The 19,941-nt window shown below is 36.9% G+C and overlaps 1 protein-coding gene across 1 annotated transcript in view; it reads left to right on the top strand.

Annotated features, from left to right (window-relative positions):
* Window positions 1–19,941, top strand: part of SLC2A13 (solute carrier family 2 member 13) — a 339,724-nt gene that overhangs the window by 75,610 nt on the left and 244,173 nt on the right. Inside the window, exon 3 of the mRNA XM_034936026.4 lies at window positions 2,245–2,453. Coding sequence (XP_034791917.1) covers window positions 2,245–2,453 — 209 coding nt within the window. The remainder of the gene's footprint in view (window positions 1–2,244; window positions 2,454–19,941) is intronic.

Genomic DNA, 19,941 nt, shown 5'->3' on the forward strand with positions numbered 1-19,941 from the left:
TCTCTTCTCTTCCCTTCTCTTTTTTTCTGTTTAAAAAAAAAACTTGTAAAAATACTGCATCCTGGGATTTAATAGCAAGTAGCAGAGTGCAAAATATTATGTGAGCATCTTGGACCTGAAAAAGATTCAGTTTCTACATTGATTTCAGTGCTTTTTAAAGTATTATCTGCTGCTTTTCTATCTTAATTCATGATCTTTCTTTGGAAAGATCATGAGAGGTGTAGATAAATGAAACATAAAGGCTTTCACCTTTAGGACCTTTAAAATTTATTTCCTAATCCAGTATATTTAGGGTCTACCTTAAAAAATCCCTTTTAAATAATTAGCAATATAGTATAAACATTTCTTTGACACAGCTCAGATGGAAGTTTTATTGATTTACAGCAATGAAACATACATTTAAATAACAGATTAAATTATACCAGTTAACATCTTAAGGGGAAGAGGCCAGAAGTACATATTTTTGTGAGCTGATCTCTGTAGCTCTCATCCGAGGACTCTTCCAGAAGAGACGGTCCAGTTATATCTAGAATAATGAATGGTTTGGTTGGAAGGAATTACTGCGCAAGTAAATTTGCAGAGCTAAATGACCCAGAAGAGTTGTTACCTAAGATATTGTCATATGAATCCAAAGCACAGTTATTTTCTGGTTAGTTAATGTAGAAAGTTTAGATATACAGGTGCTTATATATTATTTCATAAAATATGTACTCAATGCCTACTGTGTGCAAGTTAACTAAATGCTATGCTGAATACAAAGTTAAATAATATTAAGCAATTGATTGGGGTAGCTAAATAATGTATTATAATACAAGATACAGAGATATAAATTAAGGTTAAACTATGTGCTCTGTGGGTGAGCAGAGGCAGGAGTGACTAAATATTGGTGTAATTATCACAATCCATGGCCTAAAGCATAAGACACCTCTAATAAGATTTAACACTGCAGGCCAACTGATTCATTTAGCCATTCATTCATAAATAGTTTATTTACTTTCCATATCCTGGTTAATTTTTCTGTTTCCGTGTGTAGTTTAAGTTTGTAATTTGTAGTAGGAGGTATTCTTACTACCCATGTAATGATCATATTTTTTCTTCTACTGGTTTTTTAATTAAAATGAAATTACATGGAAAATAGCAGACTTATTTTGTGAGATTTATCTCTGGAGGCTTTAAGGCTACTATCAGTTTAGCATAGCTTAAAAGGTAGAATAGCTTTGAAAAATATATTGAGCCAAGTGACTTCCATGACTTATGCGTATCAGTGTGGTTTGTTATAGAAATAGAATTGGCCTGCTGAGCTCTATTGTTAGGAATCTACCCTAGAACATACCTAGAGAAGTTGGATTAACAGAAAACATTCAGGTATCCTAGATGCATGGAAGTTTCCATTTGAAAGACAGCTTAAATTTTATCTAATTCTGCCCCTTTGGTTCAAAAACATGGAGGCCTTAGAGATGTTAGGAAATCAGTCTGGTGATCATAATTTGGAGAGATCTTTGATATGGATATACTCATTACTATTTTTGTTATTTCTTGGAGGGAGTTAAAATGATATTGTTGTTTGCTATTTTGAATTTTGCCAGCCATTAAGAATAGATATTTAAAGAGATAACAGTTAACTTACAACAACATGAGCAGATTTTTATTAGGATTATTGATTTCTGACTCCATCTTTTTTTTTCCTGTGGGCCCCCATTCCTCAGTTAATGATGATGAACATGATGCTTGATGGCAAAATGAAATAGGAAAATTGTAACAACAAAATTATAACTAATGATTCACAAGTCAGAAATAACTATAAAGAAACAAATTTGGGCACTTATTTTAATGAAAAGTGTGCCTTTTAAGCAGATATCAGAAAGTTTTATCGTAGCCCCATTTTATATTGTAAAATACAAAATTACATATGTTAGCCTTACATAGGAATGGTGATTGTGATGTTTTGCTTAATATATTTGGTTTAGAATGTGTATACATAATTATTGTAGCTTTTGCTCATTCTTTTTCAATGTAATTTGTGGGAAAGGTAGAGAAATAATTAGATTTTTCCCATTTTTTAATTTTCAGTGCAGCACAAAAATATCCTTTTTTCCTAGTGACAGACACACACATAAATGCACAAATAATTCTGGCTAACTTCACAGTAAGTATTATTGTTGTCAACACAACACAAAAGTATGTGGTGAGCACATGATGGTAAGAGCAAATTTTACAGTAAATGTGGATTTTTTTTCTTTGCAGGTACATGTTGGGACTTGCAGCAGTTCCAGCGGTTATACAGTTTTTTGGCTTTCTCTTTTTGCCTGAAAGCCCTCGATGGCTTATTCAGAAAGGACAGACTCAGAAGGCCCGTAGAATTTTATCTCAGATGCGTGGTAACCAGACCATTGATGAGGAATATGATAGCATCAAAAACAACATTGAAGAGGAGGAAAAAGAGGTTGGCTCAGGTATATAGACTTTATACTTATATGAATTTAAAAACTATACAGTGGTCTTATTTGTCATTATTTTGTGTGCGTGTGTATATAATATATTTTTAATATATGGATATTTATACATAAATATCCATATATAAAATTATATCTGTATTGACCTTCCATATTCATTTAAAAGCTATTGAACTGTTTTCAAAATAATCTTTGTAAAAAATTAAAATGCTTTGTTTACATGTGTTACATTAATTTTCATACTAATTTTTATAAAGCGTATGAGTACCTCATGTACTAGTTTAGGGATAAGTTTGTGTTTCCCTCTTTCCATTAAAATATTTAATTCATTGTCTATTCTGAAATTCACCATGTCAGAAAACCAAGAAAAGTCTCATGTTAATTTATGTCGATGAATTTATTTTTGAAGAAGATTTCACATAGAAATGTACCAAACAATTCTGAGGCAGGATCTATAATCTTGACAGTCTGATTTGGGTAAGTGATTTGTAGGATGTAAACGAGGAAAAGGTAGACATTTCAAGATACATTTTTTCAACAATAACAATTAGCCTGCTCACTTCACATTTCCCAAATTGGTCTTATTTTCTCTTGCGCTTCCTTTTGCCTCTACATTAATTGTTAGCTCAAGGGGAGAGGCAGATTTGTATTAGTCAAATTATTTTTCATACCTGAGAAAATGCCAAGCACACCCACTCCTTTGCTGATACATGTCTACACAGGTGTTAGAAGGTCTGTCCAGTCTACTTTCTCCTACCATTTTTGGTGGAGCTGACCATTGTTGCCTTCCTGAAACAACAGAATGAACACTCTGAAGAAGCTGGTCTCTGTGTTAGCCACACGTGGCTTGATTTAACTTTACCTACCTGTAGCATGATAGCATGATGCTGTCACTTTGTTGCTGAGATCAAAGCCTCAACAAACTGTGAGCCCATTCTATGTGAAGTTCATTTTTTTTTAACGCTTTTTGAGCATCAGCCAGGTGTCCAGCAATGTCAGCATTTCTAGAGTAACATATTAGTGCAAAGATTAAGGAGAATTTTGCTTTAACAAAAAGTTTTACTTTTACTGAGTTAAACATTGTGTTCATTAAAAAATATCGTCTTAAAATATCTATTTAAATGACAACTTATTTTATGCTCCTGTCTAAATTTCTCTTCTCAGTAACTCAAATGAAATATGAATTTTTTTTTTTTTTTTTGAGATGAAGTCTCACTCTGTTGCCCAGGTTGGAGTGCAATGGCGTGATCTTGGCTCACTGCAACCTCCGCCTCCCGAGTTCAAGTGATTCTCCTGCCTCGGCCTCCCGAGTAGCTGGGATTATAGGCATGGGCCATCATGCCTGGCTAATTTTTGTATTTTTTGTAGAGATGGGGTTTCACCATGTTGGCCAGGCTGGTCTTAAACTCCTGACCTCTGGTGATCTGCCCACCTTGGCCTCCCAAAGTACTGGGATTACAGGCGTGAGCCACCGCACCTGGACATGAATTTGTTTTAATTGTAGTAATTCGTACATTTGAAAGTTATGTACAAATTATGTGTGAGTGGAAAAACTTTTCAGAGTAAGAGAAAAATTGTTAAATACTATTTAGAGCCTGTATTTTTATTAATTTATATAAAGGATAAAAATTTAATTTTTAAAAGCCTTCTTGTTTAGGGATATGGATATCATTGATTTTATTGCAGAGCATTAAGGATATAGCTTCATTTTGACTGCTTAAAAATATGTCTGACTACTCTAGCTATGCAGTGTTGACGGTGTATCCTATTTGAGTTTTATACATTATTCGGAATATATAACCAAATGAATTTTTAAAGAAATCTGGGGTACATAGGGTTGCAATTATCAACATCTGCTTTAGTTTTTATCAGAAGTCTTTGGGAGCTAAATAGCGCCCCTTTGCTTGGATATAGATAAAATAATTCCCTATTCCCCAGTTTTGTTTTACATTCACATTTGGCACAGGTTTTTAAAAATACTATAATGTTATTCACTGGATCCTAATAACGTTTGCTCATGCTTGAATAAATATTCTAAACTTTGGAACTAATAGGATTATTAACCTATCCATTTCTGCATTTGTATTATTTGAAGTAATATCATCCTGCTTAATTTAAAAGCTAATCTTACGTTCTTTTTAAAAAGTACACAGTTAAGAGCATTATGGCATGAATGCATTCAGACAGATTTGCCAGATTACATGGCACCAGTGATTGAGGACCTGATTTTTTATGATTAAGAAACCTGACCACAGTAAAACATGGTCTGCAGAACTGTGAATTGTATTATCAGTATTGTAATGTCCAGGAGCAAGACTCTGGGTCAGTTTAATTGGAAAATAGAGAGTTAACAAACTGACATGGTCTTGTCCCTCCATCATGCTTCATTCAAGAATGATAGGCTAGATGGACAAATGCACATGAAAGAATGGCTAACTTCAAAGTAATAAAAATGCACTGGCACAGAAAAGATGAATCAGCCATTGTGTTGAAGGGTTAGAGAATGGCCTGTTAATCTGTCCATGGATCCTGAGAATTTTGATCCACAACATCAAGCCTGGGAACTGTGGGCAATAGAGTGCAGTTACCTAAAGGGAACCTTAATGTAGGTACCACAAATTATCCTGATATTCCAGGAATTTAGAAAGACGTTGTTTAAGACACCCTATTTCTTATAAGGAGGAATGTGTTATCAAACGTGGTGGCTTAGATACCTGTTCGCATTGAGCTTACTAATAAATAGGTCTGATTCTGGATCAGTAAACTATGTCTTGTCTAGCAGTTCCCCAGTGGATTTGTGACTTGTGACTGTTATGGCACTTGCATATGTGATCCTTCTCTTTTCATAGCAATTTTTTTTTCTTGTTCACTTGAATTTAAACTTGACCTCTGTGAGGAAAATAGGCCTAGCTACTGAAGTGTATATTGGCTACATTAATTTATTTTTTGGATGTGTGAGATTGTTAGTGCATAGAGCATTTTTCTTGGTTTAAAACCACACTTTATATAGTAGATATGGCAGTTGCTCTGGCCATGTCAGCAGCAAAGTTGAGGCTTCCAGGCCATACCATGGAATAAGGTTGGAGTGCAGTGGAATCTCATCTCTTCTGCCCATGGCATTGAGGTCAGACTCCTTTGCATGACATCCAATGTCTTGTGTGTTTTTTTCCACTATAGTTGGCAAAACAACAACAAAAAGGCAGTATGGGAAAAGAAGCAAACATTTGGTTTTCACGTGTGCTCAGCACTGTTGATACATCCTGTAGGAATAATAAAGTAAGACTAGCAGAAACAACAGCTTGGTTTGGAGGGCTCGCTGGAGTGGGAGACAGGGAGATGGAAGAATATCACTGGCTGTGTCTCAAACTTGCCATCTTAAATGAATCTCGGGAGAGTTGCCGCGCCTCAGTTTCTTTTTAGGTTTGTAAGAAAAGAAAACCAGATTATAATAACTCCAAGGTCTGTTTTTTTAGGATTTTGAAAGTCTCTGAGAAGTGCCTCCTCTTTATTTCTAAATGCTGTACAGCAGTATTTCTTTCAAAAGTATTTATTGAGTGACATGCATCAGAGGTGGGGATGTGGCAGTAAATAAGACTGACAAGATTCTGGTCCATTCTCATTGGATAAGGCACACAATAAATGAAAGAGCAATTAACTACTAGATAACTACAAATAATGGTAATTGCTTTGAAAAAGATGAAGAGAATAATAAAATGCTTATAGAGGGAATGAAAAGGGGTACTTTACATGGGATGGTTAGGAAAGCCTCTCTGAAGAGATGAACTTGAAGGGTGAAAAGGAATCAGCAATACAGAGAACTGGAGGGAAGACTGTTCCAGAAAGAGGAAACAGCAAATGCAAAATTCTGTTTTATTAAGTGGGCCAGATTGATTTTTGCAAGTTTTGATCATAGCTACAAAGTGTACATGTACCAGACTTCTAAGATATTGCAGTAAGAACTAACTATACATCTTTTATCTCAGGTTCCCAAGCCTAAGTGTTAAATTAGTAGGGACACAATTACTGTTTTCAGAATTGAAAGCAAATTTAAATACAAAGAAACATTAATATGATTTCCATCATTTTGTGGTATGTCTGGTTTGTTTTCCTAGTTTATATCATATTGCATAGATGTGTAATAGAGTCATGGCCTGTATTATCAACAGATACAGAATCCTGATAGAGACATAGGTAATTACTTAAGCAATGATTGGCAAACTTTTCTGCTTAGCTTCAAAGTTGAGTGAAGAGAGGCAGGCCCTTTGGGGCCTGGTTATTATAACAGGAAGCAGCTGTGGTAAGCTCAAATATATTTGAATTTTTCTGCTTTATCCTAGAAATTAACCAAAGTTTGCATTCTGTTCTATAATATAACTGTTTTACTTGACTGTAAACACGTTTTTTTCCTAAATAGTTCCAGTTTTCATTCATTGGCTTCATGGAACCCATCACTCTGTCATTTATATCCCTGGGATATGTATCCCTCAGTTTGACAGACATGTCCTGAAAGAGTTTGGAGTTTCTCTCCTGGGCAAATTCATTAGAGATGATATTAAAAGTAGGGTCTGTCCATGTCACTAGAGATGAGAAGTCATTTCTTGGATTACTGGGCATATAGAAGGCATAGAGTCTTTGTTAGGAGCTTTAGTTCCTGAAAGTTAAAAATTGTCTCTCATGACAAAGGAAGTAAAATCAACCAACAGAAGAGACAGGATTCTTCTGAAGGCAGTCTTAGGGAACAATCCAGAAATGAGAGGTGTGTTTTCATGTGCTTTATATAACCTTGTTTGATAGCGCTTATTTGACTTCTTTAGTTTCTTATCCTGTACCAGCGAACAAGTGTACCCTGAGAGGAGATGAAAGGAAAGCAAAGGCTGTTGCTGCCATGACTTGTCAGAAGAAGCCCCCTGGCCCCGCTGCAGGAGCCCCTCAAGCACGGTTTCTGGGAGGTCTTAGATAAGGCACCATCTCTGTCATCCTCCTCTCCACTCTGAAGTGGGCGTGCTAAGGCAGGATCATTGGATGCTTAAGGCAGGATCATTGTGCTAAGGCAGGATCATTGTGCTAAGGCAGGATCATTGGAAGGAAAGCATGAACAACAAAAGCATGAACAACAAAAGCTTTCTCTAGAGAACATACAGATGGTGGTGTTAGAACCACTGCAAAAAGCTAGGGAAGCTAGGGAAAGAAAAAAGCAGTATGTTTAGGGAGAATGAGGTTATTAGGACAGCATCAGTGCAATGACAGATTGAGTAAAGGAAGGCAGGCAAGGGAGACACTGACTGCATGCCTTAGGGCAGTAAAGAGCAGCCTTTTATAAATCTATTTATAGCATGGGTTCAATCCAAGGAACTTAAAAATGGTCATGGGCTTTTTTTCCCCCTAAAAGAAAATGGCTTTTTTTAGGGGGGAGGGGTGAATTCCATGTTAAAAAATTACATATTAAAACTTTTTTTTTTTTTTGAGACAGTCTTGTACTGTCATCCAGGCTGGAGTGCAGTGGCACAATTTTGGCTCTTTGCAACCTCTGCCTCCTGGGTTCAAGTGATTCCCCTGCCTCAGCCTCCCCAGTAGCTGGGACTACAGGCATGCACCACTACGCCCAGCTAATTTTTTGTATGTCTAGTAGAGACAGGGTTTCACCGCGTTGGCCAGGCTGGCCTTGAACTCCTGACCTCAAGTGATCCGCCTGCCTTGGCCTCCCAAAGTGCTAAGATTACAGGCATGAGCCACAACACCCAGCCTTAAAAATTGTTTTACAGTTAATATTACCTAGATCATCTAGATCATGTACTTTCAGAATGGACTTATTAAACAGAAGAATGCCAGCCAGAATATTGGCCCTACCCTTTGGTCAGTAAAATCTCAACATTTAGTCATATAGGAGAAGTAGCAACCCAGAGGCACTAGCTAATGTTTCAGATTGGAATTAGATCCAGGCCCACTAGTTGCTAGTCACTGTAGTAGGGCATTTAGGTTACCTGTGTGATATGTAATCTATGTGAAAACATGCAAGCCAGCAAGATTTCCATTATTTAATTTTATCAACAAGTGAGTTTAGGAATCTGGGTGAACGTTGGCTTTGCCTTTGACAAAGAGTTTGATCTCTAGCCTGGAAAGCAAGAGTATTGTAGGGAAGAGAACTTATTCAGGAGCTTCCTGTGAGTTCATTTTAAAACATGATTTGATTTACCTCCAGTTCCTTGGGGGTCATGTCTGTCATGTATAGGAAGGGACAGCTGCATCTCTTTTTTTTTTCCTCTAGTAATTTTGCAATTTGGTCATGAAGTCTTACCTACCTTCGTAAGTCATTTTCTTTTTCTGTGAATTGATATTGACTGTGGCCCTTTCAGCAAATCATATTCTGCAGAGAGGTCAGAGGGGGTAAATATTTATCGTATTTTGATAGAAATTCTTCTGTATGTTTCTTTAGAAATCCAATTTCAGCATAATGACACTGCAGTCAAATACTCATTGCAATTGACATCTGCTGCACTTAGAGGAAAGTAGTCATTCTCTGTAATATATTTGGTAGTTTGCTTTTATTTTTTTCATGTGGTAGTAGTACAGTGTTATCTGACGCAAAACAATGCATGGATGTCATTTACTAGGTGAACTTTAAATAGATATTGATAAGTTGTTCTTGGTAAGATGACCTGCAATTTTCTAAATATTGGCAAAGAAAACATTTCTATATCCAATATTCTAGAGGTGGTTGTAAAATTCCAAAAATTGTCAAAGTATTAGGCTGGTAAACAGTAGATTAAAACAAAAGGTCAGATAAAAAGCTGCTTTAATTCTCAATACTATTAAAACAATACACAACTGTTCAGTTTTTAGTAAAACTTATTTTCTTAGGCATGCTGACTTACTTAAAAGAAACACTATTTCATTCAATATGGCTTTACATAAAGGTTGTCATCGATTTTCTAAACCCCAGAGAACTTTTAAAATCTTATAGAATTGGAATCATTCTTGGATTTTACATTAAAATGTCATTGACTGTTCTGTTGTTATATGGGGATGAAGAACAGCACAGAGATTTTCCACTCAGCATACTCACGGGAGAAGAAAACATTTTTCAGATTACTTGTAGGCTTTTAAGTCATTTTCCTTGATTTATATTGAGAATCCAGATTGTCTTAGTAAGTAGATAGGTAATACTTCAAAGCTTTATATTTTTGTTTTCTTGCTAAGATGTACTTAAATCCATATCTCATAAAAAAAGATCCATGCAGAAAGAATTGTGACTTTGTCAAAGATCTCTTTTTTCCCACTTACCGTTAGGTTCATACTATATTTTACTGCTCTGTATTTAATACGATTAAATGGAATGAAAAAAAAAAAACCCACAAGGTAGACATTTGAAAATGAATGTAATTCATGAGTTGCTGCTCAGGGTAGCTCACTTCCAACTTAACTTGAAATCCATCATTCAGTATAGGTGATAGTCTGCTTCGTAAATAAAACCATGATTTGGAGACATTTTTTCTTCAAGATACAACAAATTGCTATGCCCTTTAAAGGTTACCTGATCTTTGTAGAAGGTTACCAGAAGAAGGTCCTGAAGAAAACCCTTTTTTTTTTTCCCACCTCAAAGGGGAAGGCACAGGAGCCATTCTTTAGTGTTGGGACATTTTAGTTTAACAAGACAATTCCATGGATAGTCTGTAGAATCAGAATATCAATGGCCATGTGTATTAATCTATTTTCACACTGTGATAACTACTCAAGACTGGGTAATTTATAAAGACAAGAGGTTTAATTGACTCACAATTCTGCATGGCTAGGAAGGCCTCAGGAAGTTCAGAATCATAGTGGAAGGTGAAGGGGAAGAAAGGCACGTCTCACATGGCCGCAGGAGAGACAGTGAAGAAAGCCACACAGTTTTAAACTGTCAGAGCTCGTGAGAACTCACTCACTAACATGAGAACAGCGTAAGGGAACTGCCTCCATGATCTGATCACCTCTCACCAGGTCCCTTCCTTGACACCTGGGGATTACAACTCAACGTGAAATTTGGGTGGAGACACAGAGCCAAACCACATCACCATGTCATATACTATCTGAAGAAACCTGCCTATTCTCAAATGTCAGCAGAGAAATTCTCAGAGTTTCTAAAAAAATCAAAGAAACCTTATTTTTTCCCTCATATTTTAAATTGGATTTGTATTGGGGAGCTACAGTGGTCAAATGCCATTAATTTTCTCCTCTTACCTGAGGCCCTCTAAACCCTCTGGTACTAAGCAGTATTTTAAATCAGTATCTTACTGAATACCTTGCTTTAGATGCACATTTCAGTTAACTCACTTATTAACACCTATTATTTCTTGAAACGTTGAGCCTTCAATAAGGAGGTGTGTCCTTGGCAGGATACAGTGAGAAGAAAATTATTACGTTTATGAAGCCGGAACTATAATCAGTTGCTGTGTAAGTGTCTCACATTTTTCAGTACAGTTTTTCCCCTGGATTTTTCAAGGTACTTCCTTGAAAATGACTCCCACTGCACATCTCTTAGAATAAAATAAACCTTCAAGATAATTTTTTAAGAAAACTGAGCCCAGTAACTGTTCTTTCCTAAAGGGGAGGGGCAACTAGTGTGAAAATACTAGTAACAATTTCTTTTTCCTGAATGCCCATTTCTATAAATGTTACAAGCACATCTATAGAAACACATTCTCCCTTTCTCTTTTCACTCTCATTCTTAAAACAATCCTAAAACAGACATTATAATCCACGTTGTACTGGGAAAATGGAGTGCTGGCAAGGGCAAACAGCTAGGAAGTGAAGGAGGCGGGATCTGGGCCCCAGCTGCTACCACTCCAGCTTCTCCCTGTTCTGCTCTGCAGACTGCATCTCATGCCACATCTGTGCCATGCAGTTTGGATGTAAATATTAGGAAAAAAAACAAATTAGGCATTGTCCTTGCTCTTAAAGAGCTTAGAACCTAACAATCAAATGTCCTTAAGAATATCCTTGTCTGAAAGGAAAGCATTCAAACAACTATAAAAAATGTGAAAAAGCCAATGAACTTCAAAATCAGTTGGCAAAATAATTCAGTTGCTTCCACCTTGAGCCTGTATTCCCCATCTCTCTTCTCTTCTCGGTTCTTGCTGCCATTGCCTGGGCGAGGTCTCTGGTGCTAATTCTCTCTGCCTGAGTAACAGTGTCAACTGTCCTTGTTTCTAGTATCTTCCCTCTCCATCCTTTCCCCATGGCCTCCAAAATTATCATTGCAACACACAGACAGGATCATGTCCCTCTCCTCTTCAGAAACATGTTCCTTAACTTATTATTAAACTTCCTTTACAATCTTGTTTGAATGTATCTTTCCAGGTTTATTTCAGTAGTGCCCAGACTCCATCATCATACCAAGAGAGCAAGCAAGAAGCACTCAACATTACCAAGTGCCTTCTGACTCTCAGGGTGAGGAGAAAATGGTGTGGGTGGGATCTGAGGAGGTGAGGTGGAGTCTGGAGACCCCCTGAGATTGTTCACATCCCCTGACCTTCACTGTTTACCCCAATCAGTGAACCCTGCAAAGAAGATGCAATTATTGTCTCGCAAAAAGAATTATATTAAATTTGAAAAGCAGTAACATATTAGGAGTTTTCTCTGAGCAAAGAAGGCCTTTTGATATTAGTCTCCATTAGCAAAATTTAAGACAATTTATTGTTCGGTTGACAGAAAGGCTGAACAAGAAGTGCTTGAGCATTTCTTCCTGCTTAGTCCAATAGATGCTGGTATTATTTTAATTGTGTTGCACAAGAATAGAAAGTCTACAAATTAGGAAAAATCGTATTTCATCCACAAGAAAGAACTATTGAGAAAGTAGAATGGTGATCTTTTAATTATACTTTGAATATAAGCGTTTGGAGGCTGTTCTCTGTGTTGAGGGTTAGGTATTAATTTTGATGCATTATCCTAGGGGTTGTCAAACTTTTTCTGTAAAGGGCCAGATAGTAATACTTGGCTTTTTGGCCAGTGGTCTTCATTGTAACTACTTGTCTCTGCTGTTACAGTACAACCATAGAAAATGTATTTTAAAAAGGAGTGTGGATTTCTTCCAGTAAAGTGTGAAGCTTATTATTTTGTGCTTGTTATGTTTTATTATTTATAAAAACAGAAAGCCGGCCAGATTTGGCCCATGAGCTATAGTTTGCTGATTCCTTCTTTAACCATTAAGTATGTCTGTTTTTATCAGTTTCCTCAGTTTTTATTCTTTGGACTAATTTGAGGATGCTATTCACGTTCTTTCTTTTCTTTTTTCTTTCTTTCTTTTTTTTTTTAAATATGTGCATTGAAGCCACTTCAGTGTGGTATTTCCTAGTGGGTTTGGCTTCTGTGCAGAAGGTAAAGTTGTCAATGTTTGTGTCCACATGTAAGTGTGCACAGGGTGTGTAGTCACAGAGGAACCTCTAAAGAAGTATTGCAGGGAAGCCTCTGTATAATTGCAGCAACAGACTTTTATGAGACCACTGCTCAGAGCACATTGCTTCTTCAAGGCCCAGCCTCAGTCACTTCTGCATATGTCACAGCCCCACAGGTCCATCTCAGCACATGATGTCACATTTGATCTAATGGGGCACCAAAAGAGGCCAGGTTTCTATGGTGAGAGTTGAGTCTGTCATCATCTGAGACTGGAGCCAGCTGCACTATCAAAATGGCTTGATGCACCAACAGAAATCTTAGCTCCCTTGCCTTGAATTGCAGTCAAAGCAAGATGATACCTTTTGTGAATGTTAAAATGCACCAAACAATTAAGGAGATGGTTTTATTCAGGCTTTTGCAATAGAGAGAAGATTTATTAATGAGGAAATCCTTAAAGAAGAGGGAGAAATTCTGGGATTTTATAGAGCAGGTAAACAAAGGAGTCAGAAGGAAGGTTGGAAGTAATCTTATGTTGGAATATGAGAGGGCAGAGTGCCTTCCTTCTCTTGACTCCCTGGGAACCTTTGTGATATGTCTCTGGGGCAGTCAGCATTAGATTTGCTTCCACTAGCAACTTAGTCTTACTTATCTTTGTATCCTCATTGCCAGATACAGTCATTGCCTGACGTTAGCAAGGCACTTCATAAATGTTTCTTTGACTTTCTGTTTACGTGAGAGGAGTGGATGGTGATGTCTGATCTTTGACTCCTGAGATTTGGAGGAGGAAATGGAGTTCTTACAGTGTGTAGACTCCTTCCCTCTGTCCTACTTAGTCATCGTGAGACCCTGGGGAAGTGTGGTTGGTGAGGAGAAGACATAAGTCAGTGCACAATGACTATTTGTTGAATGTCTCTATTTACAAAGGCAGATGTATATGTTTAGAAACTCGTTGTGGACTTTTAGCAAAACAGTTTGGAATTTATGTGTATATTAGGAGTTATTAGTATTTTCTTCTAGTTGCTAACATGTTGGGCCCATTGAAAAAACTTATTTTTTGACATCAAGTATTTACAAGTACAATGAAATTTCAAATATGAAAGTTATAAAATCTCATGTGATTTATTATCTTGGAATTAATTTTGAAGGAGATCCTTGTTACTGTCTGAATTTAGGAAATACCCCTTACTAATTAATGAGCCAATTTTTATTTATAACTCTAGACAATAGATTATAATTCAGACTAGGCCCTTATTATAGGTATGTACACTTCAAGATGTGATGGAATTTCTCTCTACTATGAAAGGTGAGCCTATGAAATACAAATATATTTTCACTAGCTATGACTACAGTGGCTTCAGCACTTTTAAGACAAATGATTATCTTGACCATAGAATTGTAGTCAGAATCTTAGATGTGAAATTTGGTGTTTGTTTTGTTTCTGCTACTCTCATTAGCTACTTTATATTTATATACACCCACTTTGAGAAGTAATTGGAAACTCATGGTTCTCAAAAATGTTCTGTGAAAAATATTTTAATTTTACTTTCTGAAACAGCTTATCAGGGTTTCTGTTCATTTCACAAGAATTACTGAAAACACAGGTGGCATCATTTATGTAATAATTCTGTAGATTTTTCTGTCTTAAGCTTAATAATGGTCCTGTGGATATTCAGATTTCAAGAGTAGTTTTTTTTGGGGGGGGTGGTGTAGTATGTTTTCAAATTATAAGTTCTTTATTCTTACATGGAATCATGGCTGTAGCTGCATAACCATGCAGGTGACATTTGTGGCAGCAAAGAGGAATAATATAATTTAAAGTTTTATTACTGTTAAAGAGCAAAGTTTGAAAAGCAATCATGTGACTTTTCTGATTTTATCTGTTAGCAGTTTTTTTGAAAACTAATAAAAGAGCATTATTCTTTTTTTGAATATTTACGATGTGTCATGTACTGTGCGTGGCACTTCACATGGTATTATTATATCTTTTAATGCTACAACAATCCAGTGTGAAATCGTTATTATTATCATCATTATTATATTATACTCTTTTAGAGATGAGAAAAACCTCAAGTAAACTGCATAGATCTCCTTGGCTACTAAGTGACTAAATTCAGAATTCCAACCCATCTGCCTTTATATTTTGCTGGACAACAGCAAAACGTCTGCTTTCATGGATATACATGCTGATGAAGGAACACAGACAATAAAGGAATATATAACACACCAAGAAGCAATGAGTGTGATGGGGAAAGATCAAGTGCAGTGGAGGAGGGAGAGTGTTGGAAGCCTGGGGTTAGAAAGGTGAGTCATGGCCCTTTTGATGAGGTGCCCTCTGAGACTGGAGGAAGTGAGTAGTACATTTCCAGAAAGGAAACCCAGACATACATTTGCCTTTAGTTTTATTCAAAAGGAAAATTTGTGCTGAGAAGCTATACCTGCCAAGTGAATTAGTAAGCTACTCAGGTAAACTGGCCAGAGACCTAATTATTAACAGGATCTTGATGTCAGAGGCTTGTTCTGGTAAGGAATTCCATTAGGTTCAGTAGTATTTTACAACAAAACTATGTTGAACAACTTTTAGAAAGGTGCTTTTTCAACATCAGAATCACCTCTGTTATTAAGAAAAAAGAAAGGCCACAAATATAAATTGCATAGGTCTCCTTGGCTACTAAGTGGCCAATTCAGAATTCAAACCCATGTTGAATTCCTTGGAAATTTTTTTTTTCTTCTTAAATGGGCCAGTGAAGGTTATTGTTCTGATAGTCTTAAGTACTCAGATAAGAATAAGTTATAGTTATTAACTAGACATATATAATGTGAGAAATAGACCCTTTAAAAATTCTTTCACATACTTCATTACTTGTAAAATTATACCAGCAGAAATAGAGACCTACCTACAAGATGTATATTTAATTTAGTCTTGGAGTTTTTACATATTACTTAATTCAGCGGTCTTAGAAAATTATTTTTCCCAAAATGTAGTCATTTGCATAAAACATTTGTTTTCTATAATAATCTCAAATAAAAATTGGCTGGATCTAATATAGCATTATGATAGAAATCTTATTTTGAATATGAAGGTGATAATTCAAGAATATCTTTTGGCCGGCGTGGTGGCTCACGCCGGTAATCCCAGTACTTTGGCAGGCTGAGGTGGATGGATCACTGAGGTTGGGAGTTCGAGACCAGCCTGACCAACATAAAGAAACCCCGTCTCTACTGAAAATACAAAAAAATCATCTGGGCATGGTGGCATATGCCTGTAATCCCAGCTACTTGGGAGGCTGAGGCAGGAGAATTGCTTGAACCTGGGAGGTGGAGGTTGCAGTGAGCCGAGATCACGCCATGGCACTCCAGCCTGGGCAACAAGAGTGAAACTCTGTCTCAAAAAAAAGAAAAAAAAATGAATATCTTTTATAAACTGGATTAGTCCAACACTTAATTTTGAAGTATTCAAGTGGAATCTTTTTATGGAATTCTTAGGTGAATTTTCTCTCAATTTGGGGTCTCAGTGTACCAATCTGCTATGAGTTGGAAAACCTTCCTCTTTTACAAAAGGGATAGTTTCCTTCTGAGGTAAATCAGTGGAAGCTAGAGATCTCCACAAATGTTAGAGTTTTGTACTTTGTACTTAATTGACTTAATTAGCGTACACTTGTACATTAGTTGGGTTAGTTTTGTTTACCTCTGGGCCAGAAATACATATTCATCCATTATTTGACATGTTTCTGGGGCTTTTACTACTTGCGCATTATTATACTAAAAGTAATGTGGTGTACAAAGTTTTTATAAACAAAGGCTTTTGTCTCCAGGAACTTTTATAATGTACTAGATAAGATCAGGTACTCAAATAAGGAAGCAAGAAGTTGATGCTATATAATGTTTGAATATAGATATGTTCCAAATACAAATAACATATACATATATATGAATGCATTTCCTCCTTATTTCTCTTGAAATTATGTGGCTTCGTTTTAGTATGAGTCTCATCAGTTACACAATTGGGCAAGTGATTCAACTTTTCCCCCCAAGTATTTAGTCTCTTCCTCTGTAAAATCAGGTGCTGAAGGTTGTTCCACATCCTGGTGAGAAGTGAATGGGATGAGGGAAATACAGTGCCTGCGTAGGGCCGCACACGTAAGAGCTCATTAAAAGTGGATTTCTCATCTTTTGTACATTAGTGAAATAAGCTCCAAAGGAAATTGTAATGATTTTCATTATACAAAATATATATAGTGTCTGAGTGGCTTACCATTGTAGATTTAGATAGTGGTTCTTGTGTCATATAGTGGGCTCAGCTTTTCAGAAAGACAGATTTGAGTTGTCCAAGGCTATGTGCCGTTGGGTGTTACTTAATATCTAGAAACTAATTGCCTGGGTTTAAATTACAGCTGTGCAACTTTAGGCAACTTAGTTGACCTCTCTGTGCTTGTTTCCTCTTCTGTAGCATGGAGATAGTTGTAATACCTGTCTCAGATAATTATATTTTAAAGATTGGATGATTTAATGTGTAAGGCTGTGAGAACAGTGCCTGGCACATTATAAGCTCTGTAAAAGTATTCATTCAATAATATTTTTAGACATGAGAAGAGGGTGGTAACAAGATCCCCTGCTCTTAAGAGCATAATCCATCCCTTTCTCACTGTATTGTAAATTTTTGACCTGACTTAGCCTTTGTAGAAAATAGTTTATTTTACTCAGGTTTTTTTTTTAAATCGTTTTGTAAGACCACTTGATGATTTGACTATACCCTTTTTGCACTTGGTTTTGGAAGCCATCCTCTGCATGTATCTTTTGACTATAGAAACTAAAAACATTTTTACTGTAGCTGCTACTGCATATTCCTTTACTGTCTCCTTATGTCTGAAGATCATATAAATGTCTTTAGCAGGATTTTTCTTACTAACTCACTTGAACTTAGAAACTGAAAGCACAGAGTTAGAAGTGGCATCTCCTGTCAAACATTCCCTAGCGAAAATTTCTTACAGCATTGCCATTCAGTCCCAGAGGCCTGCTATCTCCGAGTGCTGGAGTGTGATTTCCTGTGTCACTTTCCTTTCTGGGACCATAAAATTGGATTCCAGACATTTGTTGGGAAGTTTGCGATATGCTGTTTTGAACATTACTGAACCAATATAATAACCCACTACTTGTGTTTTGGAAGCAGTGTTATCTGTGACAGTTATTGCTTTGCTGATTTACATTTGGAAGAATGTTGAAAAAGAAAAAGGCAGAGCAGTAAAAGGTAGAGGCAGGTATGTCCTGGTGATCTTTAGCAGGTAAGACCAGACTGAAGATATTAAGCTAGAATTTAGGTTCATCATGGTCACATCCATGCGATAGAAAAATATCACATCACATCTTTAAGCAACACACATTCTGACCTTCTGTAATAAATTGTATATCTCTCTTGATCTTTCTGGAAACACTTCCAGTTTCTACACCTGGAGTGAAGACGCTTGCCAAATGACAAGAATAAATTAGAGAATTAATCCAGTGCCAAAGATAATTTTTGAGAAAAGAGTATCTGTTTCCAAATGGCAAAAGAACATCATTAATATCTTCTCTAGCATTCAAAGACAGGAGACAGATGCTACTAATAAAATATAATAAACTCCTTATGGTTGTTTCCAATAAAACACAAATTATTTTGTAGTTCTATAATTGGAACTGTCAATCTAATTTAGTAGGATTCTGTTGATAAATTGGATTTCAAAAAGTTGAGATGAGAAACTCATTCACTATTATGTACAATATTTCTTGCTAAGTATAAGGAATATTAGCAAAAAATGTAGTAAAAATTAGGAACTTGAACTATTAATACCTCTTGACTTATTGAGATGCAGCAGATCTTTGTGTGACTGTCAGTTTAGTGGAAAGAGTGACAGGAATCCCAGGTTGTAACTCCTGCTCTGCCTATCACTAGGTGGCTATTGCAGGGCTGGCTTCATGGACACGCGACCTCTGCAGCTGCCCAGAGCCCTGCACTCAGAAGGGTCCTGCCCTTGGTTTAATCCTCTGCTGTCACTGTCTTCAGAGTTGTAATTTTTGAGCAAGGGACTCACATTTTCATTTTGCCCTCAGCCCTACAAATTAGGCAACCACAACTGGCTGTTCACAGCTTACTTCTCTGAATTTCAGAGAAGGCAACTAAAAGATTCTGGAGCTAGGCATCGGGTATACATGGACATAAAGATGGGAACAGTAGACGCTGAGGACTGCTAGAGGGAGGAGACGGGGAGGGAGGAAGGAAAGGGTTGAAAAATGACCTATTGGATCCTGTGCTCACTATTTGGGTGACAGGATCATTTATGCCCCAAACCTTAGCATCACACAATATATCTATGTAACAAACCTGCACATGTATCCCCTGAATCTAAAATAAAACTTGAAGGAAAAGATTCTTGATAGATCTAAGAATATGAAATTCTGTGAGTCCCAACAAAGGGAAGGACCCAGGAAAGTTTATTAGAAACTGAAAGCTCCTGATCCACCCTCACTTGTTCTCAGTCAGGAGGAATTTTGCCCCCTAGTGGGCATTTAGCAACGTCTGGGGGCATTTTTGATTGTCACAGCTCAGGGAATGTGATGTTGACATCTAGTGGGTAGTAGGATGTTTAATGCTACAAATACACAGAACAGCCCCTGCAACATAGAACTTTTTGGCCCAAAAAGTCAACACTCAACACAGGTGACGTTGATAAACCCTGCCTACCATTATTATTTGTGTCTCCAACTCTTGGTACCGGGCGTGGGAGGTTACTCAAAAGTTAGTTGAGCCTCTGGCTGTAGCCTGGATCGTAGGTTGTTGTATTTTTTACCACATGAAGACTGAAGAACGAAGCTGGTGAGTAGGAAGTGTAACTTAACATTTGCACGAGATACACTACACAGATGCTCTTCTAAGGGCCTCTACATCTCACACTTACCAGACCAACTGGTGGGCCCCAGACTCTTAAAACCTCTAAAACACAACACACTCACAGCTGGCAGATGACTTTCCAGGACGCCCTGGCACTTGTGATGCAGTCTGTTGGGCTGTTTACCAAGTCATTTAGGTTTGTTTCTAAATCTGTTTATGCCATTGTGCTGGTTGCTGTAATTAGGCAGTAGAATC

The sequence above is a fragment of the Pan paniscus genome, chromosome 10 (assembly GCF_029289425.2).
Source record: "Pan paniscus chromosome 10, NHGRI_mPanPan1-v2.0_pri, whole genome shotgun sequence".
Lineage (NCBI taxonomy): Eukaryota > Metazoa > Chordata > Mammalia > Primates > Hominidae > Pan > Pan paniscus.